Below are 15,000 nucleotides of genomic sequence, written 5' to 3'. Positions count from 1 at the left end.
AACAAAGACAGTATATTTCAATTCAAATATGGTAAGAAGATAGTAAATAATGTCAAAGTTGTTTATTTTACTAAATTCTTCATCATTTTCAAAATTAATTGAAATAGAGACAGTGTATTTCAACAGAAATATGGTAAGAAAATTGTTAATAATGACAAAGCTATTTTACTAAATTATTCATTCATCATCATCATCATCTAACATCCATTTTCCTTGCTGGCATGGGTTAGATCAGGGGGTTGAGGAACCTGTTTAACAATTTACCCTAAAATATATTTATTTATGCTGATGTTACCTCCTTGATTTGAAAGGAAGAAAATCATAGATTCTTTGAATTCAAAAGGTTTATTGAATCTATTTACACTGTCCATTACATTGGACAGATGCAGTGTTGCCAGAAGAAAAATTTCTGTTATAACAAGGAACACATTTTTTATATAATTTTACTTATGTCTAACGAGTCCTCATTGCTCTCAAGAATTTCATTTTTATCCCACTTGGGGTAATTTACCCCAGTTCACCGACCCCTGGGTTAGGTGATTTTGACTGGAGCTGGTAAGCCAGATGGTTGCACCAGGCTCCAGTCTGTTTTGATTGGTTTCTACGGCTGGACGCCCTTCCTAATGTGAACCACTCTACAGAGTTTTACTGGGTGTCTTCTAGTCTCCAGCATGGGTGCTTTTTATCTGTCCATAATTTAACTTCGCTTGGCGTGTCTTCTCAAACACAGCAAAATTGCCAGAAGTCTCGGTCATGTGTCATCGCCTCTGTGACACTCTTTATTTTCAAATTTAATTGAAATGAAGTAAATTTCAAGAGAAATTTGGTAACAAAGGGGTCAAAGGATTATTCATGGTTTCTTTCTTCCATCAAATCATCTGCCAAACAATCACAATTTTAAAATAAGAATATCTCATCAGCAAGTTTTGTTATAAGATCTTCAATTTGCTTTTCTTTTTAAATTAAAATGGCAGAGATAAAGTTTTGGATGGAAGGGAAAGGAGAAGGAGGAGGGGGTTCATTAGGTTTGAATCTTAATGGTGGGTTGAGTGGGGGGGGGGGGGGGGGGCAAGGAAGGCTGCCATATTTCAGGTATCTGTTAATTTCATGCAGTTCAAATTGTGACTGTTATTATACTCTCCACTTCCCTGTAAACCCAAGGCAGTATGCCAATGGAAGGAATCAATTTATTATAATAATAATAATAATAATAATAATAATATGATGATGGGCATTTCGATGGTGATGATGGTAGTAGTAGTAATGATGATGACGATGATAATTGCCTGAACAATTTTATTTTTCTTAGAGGAATTTCTAGGTCAACTTAAATGAAGAAATTAATATATTGGCACATTTTCCTTTCTCGGTTGCCAACTCAACAGGTCAATGATGATTAATTCCTGATTTCAGATTTCAAACAAATAAGTGAAAGAGAACCAAAAAAAAAAAACGACTTCCTCCTGCTCCCCACCCCCTAAAAAAACCCACCGACCATTTTCTACGAGAAGTTACTAATTTCCTGACTATTGTTCCAAAATTTGCTTCTTTGACTAGTTTCAAGCTAATTCTTCAGTCCTGACTTGATTGGAACTTTTCTCACTCTACAGTACAGATTTGCTTCAGGCATCTTCTGGAATTACAGAAGACACAAAAGAGACCTGCCTAATATTTTAGTATTATTTTTGTCTAATGTTCTCTTTACCACATTTCCATGGGTCATATGGACTTCTTTGAAGTAGATTTTCTATGGCTAGGGACCTCCACCTCCTCCACACCATCATCAACTTGCCCCTGTTTCCAACCAAGTTTAATGTTTCTCCACGGAGTGCATATCTACCTGGAAAATTGGAAATAAATTCATAGCACCTTTTGAGAGCACTCACTGTGATGAAATACCGGAGTGGCTGTGTGGTAAGTAGCTTGCTTACCAACCACATAGTTCCGGGTTCAGTCTATCTCACTGCGTGACATCTTGGGCAAGTGTCTTCTACTATAGCCTCTGGCCGACCAAAGCCTTGTGAGTGGATTTGGTAGACGGAAACTGAAAGAAGCCTGTCGTATATATATATATATATGTATATGTGTTTGTGTGTCTGTGTTTGTCCCCCCAACATCACTTGACAACCGATGGTAGTGTGTTTACGTCCCTGTAACTTAGCGGTTTGGCAAAAGAGACTGATAGAATAAGTATTAGGCTTCCAAAGAATAAGTCTTGGCGTCAATTTGCTCGACTAAAGGCGGTGCTCCAGCATGGCCACAGTCAAAAGACTGAAACAAGTAAAAGAGTAGATCAACTAGAATTATATCGTTTAAGTTCATTTGTGTTTATCTAATATGTAACACCTCACTGTTGTTTTTGCTTCCTGACTGATTAAATTTCCCCAGAAGAGAATTGTGATAGTACCATTTACTATTGTTTCAAAGACAATCATTATATATAGGCACAGGAGTGGCTGTGTGGTAAGTAGCTTGCTTACCAACCACATGGTTCCGGGTTCCATCCCACTGCGTGACACCTTTGGCAAGTGTCTTTTACTATAAACTTATTTGTTTTCGTATTTCATGTTGTTTATGGTTTGTGACATCCTGTACCCATATATGCATATATATATATATCATCATCATCATCATCATCGTCGTCGTTTAACGTCCGCTTTCCATGCTAGCATGGGTTGGACGATTTGACTGAGGACTGGTGCAACCAGATGGCTACACCAGATGGCTACACCAGATGGCTACACCAGATGGCTACACCAGATGGCTACACCAGATGGCTACACCAGATGGCTACACCAGATGGCTACACCAGATGGCTACACCAGGCTCCAATCTGATTTGGCAGAGTTTCTACAGCTGGATGCCCTTCCTAACGCCAACCAGTCAGAGAGTGTAGTGGGTGCTTTTACGTGCCACCAGCACGAAGGCCAGTCAGGCGGTACTGGCAACGGCCACGCTCGAAATGGTGTATTTTATGTGCCACCCGCACAAGAGCCAGTCCCGGGGCACTGGCAATATATATATATATATATATATATATATATATATATATATATATATATATACATTTATAAACATAATTAAGGGATCAGCAAACATTTGCTTCACCACATACCAAAGTTCAGAAATAGCAGCTAAAAAAGCTGAGACTCCAACAGAGATAGATAGATAGATAGATATATGCATATATATATTATTTATATTATTATTTGATTGAAAGCCAAGTAAGTTTCTTTCTCTCTCTCTCTCTCTCTCTCTCTGTATATATATATATATATATATATATATATGTATATATATTTATATATATATATATATATTTATATATATATATATATATATATATATATATATATATATATATATACCATGTGAACTACGATGAAAAAAATACGAGAAAGATATGCTATATAATTCTGTTTTGTGCAGGGGTTCCTTGAGACATGTAATTTATTTTAAGGGTTACGCAAGGGTAAAATGGTTGAGAAACATTGCTCTAGGATATAAAAGATTCACATAATGCAAGCATATCAAATATGTATTCCCGTCATCAGCAGCCTAGTGGATGTTACTATGGTTTCGATACCTGAGCAATACTATTCAGTCCAGCATTAAAAAATAAACACAGCTTGGGATTCAGTAGGCCAGCAACAGGAGTGAAACATTAGCGTAATATGTTCATTACACATTTACACCTGCTTATTACTATAAATAACAACATTAAAGCTGAGCAAGTTAGTAAGAAGCCTAAAGCTATAAAGCTATAAAGCTAGAAATTAGAAAGTAGTACCTAGAAAAAGAGAAATTGCTTTCCCCAACCAAAAAATGCCATTATTCTTCAGAAGGGCCATTGTTATATTGAAAACTATAGAACAAAATAGAATCAGCAAACTAAATGTATTGAGCAAAATTTACTGAACCACCGATACATTACATGGTAAATAATAACGACTGAACGAAGAAGAAATCTAGAACTTCAAAGGTGTAAGTTAATTAACGAACATAGAGTAATACATGTGGTGCTGTTTTGTACTCTGTAACATTTTTCAAGTATTTATTTCTTTTGGTTGAGTCAGTTTCTTGCTCTGGGCTGGAGTTTTGCCTGTGTTCCACAGGGTCATCAGGCAAGTTTTGTTATTACTTACCTGGTGACCAGGTAAGTGATAACTCCAAATCAGAGTGAGAATGACTTGACCAAAAAAGAAAAAAGAAAAAAAACTACTGTGACATTGAGTACTTTTTTCGGACAGCGAACACACACACACACACACACACACATACGTGTGTATGTGTGTGTGTGTGTGTATGTGTGTGTGTGTGTGTATGTGTGTGCACATGTCTATATTTCATCATCCTTATTATCATTTAACGTCTGTTTTCCATGCTGGCATGGGTTGGACAATGTGTGTGTGTGTATGCATGTATGTGTGCATTGTGTGTGTGTGTGTGTGTGTGTGTTTACATACATATGTCATCACTAGAATAAAATTGCTTTTATAAAACTGAAAGAGAACAAATGTCTCTCTCTCTTCCTCCCCCTCTGCTCCCCTGCTCCCTCTCTACTTACTCTCCCTGCCCCTGCCACCATCGCCCTCCCCTACCCCCCCCTCTACTCAACCATAAAAGCTTAATGTCTACCTATCTGGAGCTCCTCTTCTTCTCCTCTGAATGTCAGCCAACTATAAAGAAATTGTTGTTAATGAAAAATTCATCAAGTCTAGTGCTTTAAACAACTTCTGCTCCTTTTGCACCACCACCTCCTCCTCCAACACCACCACCACCGTCATGACTATCATCATCTTCATCAACATCTTTAATATCATCATCATCACAATTATCACCACCACTGTCATCATCATCATTACATGCCTGACAACCACCACCACCACCACCGCCACCGTCGCCGTCATACCATCATCTTTGTTATTGTCATTATCATTACAATCACAATCATCATTACCATCACCAGCATCATCATCATCATCATCATCATCACAGTTATCAGCAGCAGCAGCACCACCGCCACCACCACCTTTATTACCATTGTTCATCATTACTATCACAATCGTCACCACCACTACCACCATCACATCATTATCACCATCACCATCATCATCGTCATGATCACCACTGTCATGCCACCATCACCACCACCATCATCATCCTCACCATCTTCACTGGTCATTCTCCTGTGAATAAAATCTTTTTGCTTTCATCTTTAACCAGAGTATGTCCCTATCACATTCAATCATTAATTGATCCCAGAACCAGTTCACACCGGACCAAACCAGTCTTTGATCGTGAAAGGTTTCATCTCTCAAACTGACATCACTTAGAATACTTTTAAAATTTTCTGCTCTACTAACTAGGTTTTTCTTTTTTTTGATTATTATTATTTTTTTTCTTTTAGTGTGTCTGTTTTAACCCCGATACCATCTTGTTCAGTTGGTCAGTCTAGTCTCCTGGCTAATTCTTCCCTGTTGACATTCGCCCCCCCCCCCCCCCCGCCGAGATGGAGTTAGAACTCTTAGACTTTAATTTCTGATTCAGGATTCCAGCAGAATTTGAACCTGTATACTGTTAAATCACTTTATGTTGCTTTCGCTTTTGTGATAGCATATCCAACTTGGGAATCATTATGCTTGATGTTGTTGTCATCATCATCACCAACATCATTATCATCATCACCAACATAAATCACATTGAGATAGAAAGGCAGTTTATATATATATATATATATATATATTTATATATATATATATATATATATATATATATATATATATTATTTAAAAGCAGCAGAAATATAACAAAAGACTGTTACTCTGAGTTTAAACTGTCCGACGAACGAGAACGTGAAACTCAGAGTAACAGTCTTTTGTTATATTTCTGCTGCTTTTAAATAAAGCATATTACTCTACCTCTGGTATTTGAGTACTCTTTTTTCCACCTTGCTGCACATTTTATGTGCTTACTCCGGTATATATATATATATATATGTATATATATATATATATATATATATATATATATATATATATATATATATAGAATTAGTCAATGACATAGATCCCTGGTACTTTTATTTTATGAACCCTGAAGGCAAAGCTGACCTTGGTGGGATTTGAACTCAGAACATAGTCATAATAAATGTTTTGTCCAATGCGTTAACAATTCTGCCATTTCTCTACCCTCAATAATCTCTTTTGCTTGCTTCAGTCATTTGACTGTGGCCATGCTGGAGCACCGCCTTCAGTCGAGCAAATCGACCCCAGGACTTATTCTTTGTTAGCCTTGTACTTTTCCTATCGGTCTCTTTTGCTGAACCGCTAAGTTACGGGGATGTAAACACACCACCATTGGTTGTCAAGCGATGTTGGGGGGGAACAAACACAGACACACAAACACATACACACACAATATATATATATACATATCTATATATATACGACAAGCTTCTTTCAGTTTCCGTTTACCAAATCCACTCACAGGCCCGAGGCTAAAGTGTGTCTGTGTTTGTCCCCCCAACATCGCTTGACAACCGATGCTAGTGTGTTTACGTCCCCGTAACTTAGCGGTTCGACAAAAGAGACCGATAGAATAAGTACTAGGCTTACAACGAATAAGTCCTGGGGTCGATTTGCTCGACTAAAGGCGGTGCTCCAGCATGGCCACAGTCAAATGACTGAAACAAGGAAAAGAGTATAGGTACAAGACCCGAAATTTGGGAGAGGGGACAGTCGATTACATCGACCCAAGTGTTCAGCTGGTACTTACTTATTTTACCGACCCTGAAAGGATGAAAGGCAAAGTTGATCTTGGCGGAATTTGAACTCAGAATGTAAAGACGGATAAAATGCTGCTCAGCATTTTGCCTGGCATGTTAATGATTCTGCCGTATTATTATTATTATTATTAATAATAATAATAATAATAATGAATAAGTTCTAACATTTGTACAAAACCGGAAATTTCAAAGAGGAGGAGGGGCAGATATTCAAATCAACTCTCGTACTTGACTGGGGTTTTATTTTATTGACCCCCTCCCCCTCCTTGACCTCCACCCCCTGTCCGGAAGGATGAAAAGCAGAGTTGACCTTGGTGAGATTTGAACTTGGAATGTAAAGAACCGGAAACAAATACCGCAAGGTACTTTTGTCCAGTGCTTTAGCAATTTTTGCCAGTCCGTCACCTAGTAAAATAACAACCATAAATAACAAACACAAAATCAATAGCAAAAGGAATAACAAAAATACAAAAACAAACAAACAAAATAAAGCCAAACAACTTCCGGGGTCTGAACAATTGTTGATTCATCAAAAGAGCTGTGTATGTCTGTGCGTGTGTAGTGTCTAATGTGTGTATATGTATTTGGGTGTGTGTGTGAATGTGTGTGTGTGTGTATTATGTGTGTGTATGTCGGCAGTAGCTTTGATTAACTTATTGATGTTAAATAAATGATACTTTCAATGATAAATCAATTACAGTGATCACTTTGTATCAAACAATGGTATTATTAAGTAGGACAGTCTTGTGGTAGTGGTGGTAGTGGCAGCAGTGATGGTGGTGGCAGCAGTGGCGATGGCAGTAGTGGTGGTGGTGGCAGCAGTGGTGGTGGTGGCAGCAGTGGCGATGGCAGTAGTGGTGGTAGTGGCAGCAGTGGTGGTGGTGGCAGCAGGGGCGATGGCAGTAGTGGTGGTGGTGGCAGCAGTGGCGATGGCAGTAGTGGTGGCGATGGCAGTAGTAGTGGTGGTGGCAGCAGTGGTGGTGGTGGCAGCAGTGGCGATGGCAGTAGTGGTGGTGGTGGCAGCAGTGGCGATGGCAGTAGTGGTGGTGGTGGCAGCAGCGGTGGTGGTGGCAGTAGTGGTGGTGGTGGCAGCAGTGGTGGTGGTGGCAGCAGTGGCAATGGCAGTAGTGGTGGTGGTGGCAGCAGTGGCGATGGCAGCAGTGGTGGTGGTGGCAGCAGTGGCGATGGCAGTAGTGGTGGTGGTGGCAGCAGTGGCGATGGCAGTCGTGGTGGTGGTGGCAGCAGTGGCGATGACAGTAGTGGTGGTGGTGGCAGCAGTGATGGTGGTGGCAGCAGTGGCGATGGCAGTAGTGGTGGTGGTGGCAGCAGTGGCGATGGCAGCAGTGGTGGTGGTGGCAGCAGTGATGGTGGTGGCAGCAGTGGCGATGGCAGTAGTGGTGGTGGTGTTACTGTACATTGTTGTTTCATCAGACACCTTACATGTTCCTGCATTGTCTTTTCAGTGTTGTTTGTTGCCGGTTGTCATTGCCATGGTGGTGGTGGTGGTGTAATGTGTATTTTTGCTATTGTTGGTGGTGGTGATGTGTATATTGTTGTTGGAAGTTGGTGGGTCTGGTTACTGGCTGGTACACGTTCTTGTGTTGTTACTAGGTGTCTTGTTGTTGTAATTCTTGTTTGTTGTGACTGTTGCTGTAGTTCTTTACTGTTTCCTCCTATTGTTGCTGTTAGTTGAGTGCTCTTTTGTTGCTATTGTGTTGTTGTTGTACATTATTTTTTCATTGTGCTGTAGTGTTTACCGGTGTTGTTTGATGGCTGCTGTTTATGTTGTTATTGTGAGAGGCAGGACCGAAGTAGGTAGCCAGTTGCACTAAACAATTCAGTTTCTCATTGTGGGACCCCAGACTTAATGCCTTGTGGTATTAAACTAGTGGCTAGAACTGGTAGACCAACAGGCATGGCTATGTGCTTCAGAGGTTCACTTCATGTCCATTCGTTTTAAAGTTGAATGTTTTATCATCAAGTTGACTAATGGCTTATGTATGTGTGTGCACGTGTGTTTATTTAAAAGCACTGCTTTTAAATTCATTTAATTTAAAATAAACTAAATTGTTGTTGTTGGCACTCCGTCGCTTACGATGTCGAGGGTTCCAGTTGATCCAATCAACGGAACAGCCTGCTCGTGAAATTAACGTACAAATTGCTGAGTTCTCCACAGACACGTGTACCCTTAACGTAGTTCTCGGGGATATTCAGCGTGACACAGTGTGACAAGGCTGACTCTTTGAATTACAGGCACAACAGAAACAGGAAGTAAGAGTAAGAGAAAGTTGTGGTGGGAGAGTACAGCAGGGTTCGCCACCATCCCCTGTGGGAGCCTCGTGGAGCTTTAGGTGTTTTCGCTCAATAAACACTCACAACTGGGAATCGAAACCGCGATCCTATGACTGCGAATCCGCTGCCCTAACCACTGGGCCATTGCGCCTCCACCATATATACATATATATATATATATATATATATATAATAGAAATTAAGGAGAAAGATAGAAAGGGGTCAGATTTTATGGGGAAGATCTATTTCTTGACTGACCCATAAATTAGAATGAAAAAACAATTTAAAAGAAAGAATGAACATGAAAAAATGAAGTCCAGACAGTTTCCTAGACATTCTTCAACTGAAATATATCAGCCTTGTGGTACTTCAAGATAGAAAACCAATAATTAAATTTAGAATGATAATTATAGTTGAGATGAAATCTATTTTTTTAAAAATCATATTTTTGTTTTTACTGATTTATTTATGTTTTTGAAATTTAATTTCTATTTTTGTTTGTTTTAGGTTTCAGTGAGTGCGGAATTCTATTCCAGTAACGAGCGCCACCTGTTGAGCCCTTTACCAACATGGTTCACACTGCCATTCACGTTTTCCCGAAATGCCATGTATTATCGAATGCACTTCCAAAACAAGAACAACATCCTTAAAGCATACAACATCCATCTGATACCACAAAACTGCAAAACTTCCAACAGTGGTAGGTTTTTTTAAAAAATTTTTTTATCACAATATAGTTATATATTACAAAATTACTATTTCTAAATCTCACAAGCTACTTACCATGCAGCTACTCTTGCACCTATCAATGTGCTAACGATTCTGTGAGCTTGTTGCCTAAAAACAATTATAATTACAACTTCAACAGCAACAACAACAACAATAATAATAATGAAAAATACAAGTTTTGGATTTTCACAAAAGTTATTAAAACTCTGAAATAATGAAAGTAAACAAATAAAAATCAATTTTTTTTGTGATGTGAAAAAAAAAAAAGCTATCTAATCTTTCACTTTAATTTTGTTTTCAAAATTTTAATTAAAAGATGATGATGCTGGCAGCGTTATGTCATTGAAATTTTCTTGGACCAATCTCTCGACTTACAAGTTTATTCGGTGAGTTGCGATATTTCTTTTATTCCATTAAATTCAACCATGCCAGAGCACCCATATGGTTGTTTTTTTTAATGTCTTTTTCTGTTTAGTCTATTTTATAAGTTTTATATTGTGGGTGGTGGAAATAATTTACTTGTGGTAGACTGGCGTCTTATCCAGGGAAAGGTTTGTCTTGCATCTGTTACTTCAGAAGTGAGTTAGGTAGGTACTTTTCTTATAGATTTTCTCAATGACAACAAAATCCCTTCTCAGGAAAATAACAAAGAAAATGAAGAGAACATTGTGCCTTGGACTTTCTGAAGAAGTTAGAACGACACAAAAACTGTTAGGTTCACAATGTAAAAGACAGGTTATTAGGAAAATTAAAACTAAGACATTACACTGAACTTATAAAAAAAAAACTCATCATCATCACCAAGATGCTGGTGTTTTAAAAATGCTTACTGGTGCATTTGATTACACTCAGACAATTTGAGAAATGGTTAAAAAAAAAAAACAGGGTCCTGAAGTGCCTAAACCCAACCTAACCAATAATCTTTCATATTTTATTTCTTTCAAGTACATCTTATTTTAGTTATTGTGTTTTGCAATTTTTATTTATTTATTTCAATGCAAATGTGTGTGTGTGTGTGTGTGTGTGTGTTTTTGTATGTTTATATGTGTGTGTCTAATATTCTTCATACAACCTTCTATGTATTGTTGAACATCTCTCATCTGCTCCCTTCATATTTGTGAATGTAATTTCTTCACACTCCAGTTTACCCTTTCTAGTTAGAGTTTCATATACTATTTTACTATTTTACTTGTTTCACTCATTTTGACTGCAGCCATGCTGGAGCACCGTCTTTAGTTGAACAAATCGACCCCAGGACTTATTCTTTGTTAGCCTAACGCTTAGCGGTATTTCGCCTATCATTACATTCTGAATTAAAATTCCGCCAAGGTCAATTTTGCCTCTAATCCTGTCAGGGTTGATGAATTAAGTACCAGTAACACACTGAGGTCAATGTAATCAACTACCCCCCCCCCCCCCATTTCAAGCCTTGTGCTTTTAGTAGAAAGGATTATTATTATTATTATTATTATTATTATTATTATTATTATTATTATTATTATTGTGAAGAGTCTTTCTGTGTTGTTTCCTGCAGGAAGAACGAAGCCGGTAATATAACTTTGAAGTTATTGGTACCAATTCCAGATTATATCCATCAACCGGATGCTTCATTGCATTTATTCCTGAACCCTGACTGTAACTATGGACTGAAAATTGACTGGGCTCTGAAAGAGACCCTGGGCCAGGTAAGTGGAATCTTCTTCTTAGTCCTTCTGGAATCTCGTGCCAGCTGAGCCAATATTTGAAATGTCTAGTGGCTGCAATACCAGCCGGAAAAGTTTTTTTTTTTTTTTTTTACCTGTTTGTGTTCAGCAGCCACCTGGAGAAGTGCGATCTAATGCATGTTTTACTTCTGTTTTACATTGGGTCAACTATTGTTAAGGGTTGAAGTCCTTTGTGTTCTTGAAGGAGGAAATTTAGTATTTGGGATAAAATGTGGGATAAAGTATCCCACATTTTATTCCAAAAGTGTGGGATACGTTGGGATAAAGTGTGGGATACATTAATGATATCTGGTTTGGTTGTCTTACTGATATGGGATTTGGTTGTGTGGTCTGTCATGAGGTAGTTGTGAGATTGTGTGGTCTGTTGTCAAGTTGTTGTGAAGTCTGTGGTGCAGGTTGTATAACTTATGATTGAAGTAGTTGTAAGGTTGTGTGGTCTGTTGTGAGGTAGTTGTGAGATTGTGTGGTCTGTTGTGAAGTCTGTGGTGCTGGTTGTATAACTTATGATTGAAGTAGTTGTAAGGTTGTGTGGTCTGTTGTGAGGTAGTTGTGAGATTGTGTGGTCTGTTGTGAAGTCTGTGGTGCTGGTTGTATAACTTATGATTGAAGTAGTTGTAAGGTTGTGTGGTCTGTTGTGAGATTGTGTGGTCTGTTGTGAAGTCTGTGGTGCTGGTTGTATAACTTATGATTGAAGTAGTTGTAAGGTTGTGTGGTCTGTTGTGAGGTAGTTGTGAGATTGTGTGGTCTGTTGTGAAGTCTGTGGTGCAGGTTGTATAACTTATGATTGAAGTAGTTGTAAGGTTGTGTGGTCTGTTGTGAGGTAGTTGTGAGATTGTGTGGTCTGTTGTGAAGTCTGTGGTGCTGGTTGTATAACTTATGATTGAAGTAGTTGTAAGGTTGTGTGGTCTGTTGTGAGGTAGTTGTGAGATTGTGTGGTCTGTTGTGAAGTCTGTGGTGCTGGTTGTATAACTTATGATTGAAGTAGTTGTAAGGTTGTGTGGTCTGTTGTGAGGTAGTTGTGAGATTGTGTGGTCTGTTGTGAAGTCTGTGGTGCAGGTTGTATAACTTATGATTGAAGTAGTTGTAAGGTTGTGTGGTCTGTTGTGAGGTAGTTGTGAGATTGTGTGGTCTGTTGTGAAGTCTGTGGTGCTGGTTGTATAACTTATGATTGAAGTAGTTGTAAGGTTGTGTGGTCTGTTGTGAGGTAGTTGTGAGATTGTGTGGTCTGTTGTGAAGTCTGTGGTGCAGGTTGTATAACTTATGATTGAAGTAGTTGTAAGGTTGTGTGGTCTGTTGTGAGGTAGTTGTATAGTCTTTGGTGAGATTGTTGTGAAACCTGTGGTGAGGGTTGTATAGTCTATAGTTGAAGTAGTTGTGAGGTTGTGGTATGAGGTGAGGTTGTTGGATGGCTGTTGTGTGAGGGGGTGTTGAAAAGTTCCAGGCTTTAAGGGTATCACGAAAATCTTGGTTGGAGTCCTAACCTTCCGAGTTCTTTTATAGAGCTTAGAAAAGCTGAAGGACCACTGCAATAAGTGTGTGAATCTGAGAGGGGAATATGTTGAATAAAATCATAATTAACTGATCCTCCTGCATTTTCTTTTACTCAAAGCCAGGACCTTTCCAACATCCCCTTGTGTAGACAATGGCAGAGAAGTAGTTGTGTAGTCTGTGATGAAGTTGTTGTTGTATATGATTATCTGTCTGAGTTCAAATTCTGTCAAGATCAATGTTGCTTTTTATCATTCTGGGGTTGATAAATGAAGCACAAGTCAAAGAACGGAGTTGGATGTCTTAAAAAAAACAAAACAAAGGAAAAACAAAACGCAAAAACACCAGAAGGAAGACAATAGATATATTCCCCCCTTTTGTTATTCCCTCATGAAGAAAATTCCATGACCATCACATAGAGCTTGTTAAGGATCTCACTAGGGGTCATTTAATGACCTGATGTTACAAAGGATTGATATACTGACTCCTCTCCCCTTCTCTCTCCTCCCTCCCCTTCTCTCTCCTCCCTCCCCTTCTCTCTCCTCCCTCCCCTTCTCTCTCCTCCCTCTCCCCTTCTCTTTCCTCCCTCTCCCCTTCTCTCTCCTCCCTCTCCTCTTCTCACTTTCTCCTCTCTCTCTCTCCCTCTCATTTCTTTCCCCTTCTCCCTCTTCCTTCTCCTTCCTCTCCATTCCTTCCTTTCTCTCTATTTTACAATGTATCTCTTTGCATTTATGTCATCCTTTTATCCTTCTCTAATTACCAGTCTCTCATTTCCTCACTCCCTCACACACACACACACACACACACACACACACCTCTCTTTTCCTTCATATCTTTCTCATCTCTAACTCATTACTTCGCTTCTCTTCTCTCCATCTCTCTCTCACACACAGTCTTCCCTATGTCTTTTAATTTCTCTCTCTCTCTCTCTCTCTCTCTCTCTCTCTCTCTCTCTCTACATCCCTCTCTGTCACCTCCCACCGCCAACTGTCGGACACAGTTCATTAAGGCAGCTGGAATTAGTTATTAATACACAACTGTTTCTGTTAGATAATATTGATCTAACACTAAGCAAGGCATACACCTACACACAAACCCACACAGTCTCACAAACAGTCGCGGACACACACACACACATACATTGCGTTGCATAAACACAAACATTCCTACACACCTACACACACATTACACACTTCATAAATACGTATAAGCATTCTTACGCACGCACGCAGGCCATGTGCCCTCTACGTCTGACAGGTTGTTCAATACAACCCTGTTTACTTTAAAATGCTACTTATAGGACATTATCATCATCATCATCATCATCATCATCATCATCATCATCATCGTTTAACATCCACTTTCCATGCTGGCATGGGTTGGATGGTTTGACTGAGGACTGACTGGCTGTATCAGGTTCCCATCTGATCTGGCAAGGTTTCTACAGCTGGATGCCCTTCCTATTGCCAACCACTCCGAGAGTGTAGTGGGTGCTTTTTACATGCCACCGACACGAAGGCCAGTCAGGCAGTTTTGGCATTGACCACGCTCGAATGGTGCTTTTTACATGCCACCAGCACGGGAGCCAGTCAGGCGGCACTGGCACCAACCACGCCCGAATTGTGTGTATATATGTTTCTCTATATTTGTGTGTGTGTATCCACAAGTTTGTGATGATAATTTGTGTGTATACATGTATATCTGTGTGTGTGTGAGTATATATATATATATATATATATATGTATATATATGACAGGCTTCTTTCAGTTTCTGTCTACCAAATCCACTCACAAGACTTTTGTCAGCCTGAGGCTATAGTGGAAGACACTTGTCCAAGGTCCCACGCAGTGTGATTGAACCCAGAAGCATGTGGTTGGTAAGCAAGCTACTTACCACACAACTACTCTTATGCCTGTATATTTATAATTTGTGTGTATATATGTGTATATATATATATATATATATATATATATATATATA

At 39.0% G+C, this 15,000-nt stretch overlaps 1 protein-coding gene across 1 annotated transcript in view; it reads left to right on the top strand.

Annotated features, from left to right (window-relative positions):
• LOC106877853 (GPI inositol-deacylase) overlaps nucleotides 1–15,000 on the top strand; it is a 190,724-nt gene that overhangs the window by 38,519 nt on the left and 137,205 nt on the right. The window contains exons 18-20 of the mRNA XM_089341629.1: nucleotides 9,587–9,779; nucleotides 10,125–10,194; nucleotides 11,343–11,493. Coding sequence (XP_089197755.1) covers nucleotides 9,587–9,779; nucleotides 10,125–10,194; nucleotides 11,343–11,493 — 414 coding nt within the window. The remainder of the gene's footprint in view (nucleotides 1–9,586; nucleotides 9,780–10,124; nucleotides 10,195–11,342; nucleotides 11,494–15,000) is intronic.

This window comes from Octopus bimaculoides, chromosome 25 (assembly GCF_046866305.1).
Source record: "Octopus bimaculoides isolate indiv1 chromosome 25, ASM4686630v1, whole genome shotgun sequence".
Taxonomy (NCBI): Eukaryota; Metazoa; Mollusca; class Cephalopoda; order Octopoda; family Octopodidae; genus Octopus; species Octopus bimaculoides.
This window is presented reverse-complemented; position numbering and strand designations above follow the sequence as displayed.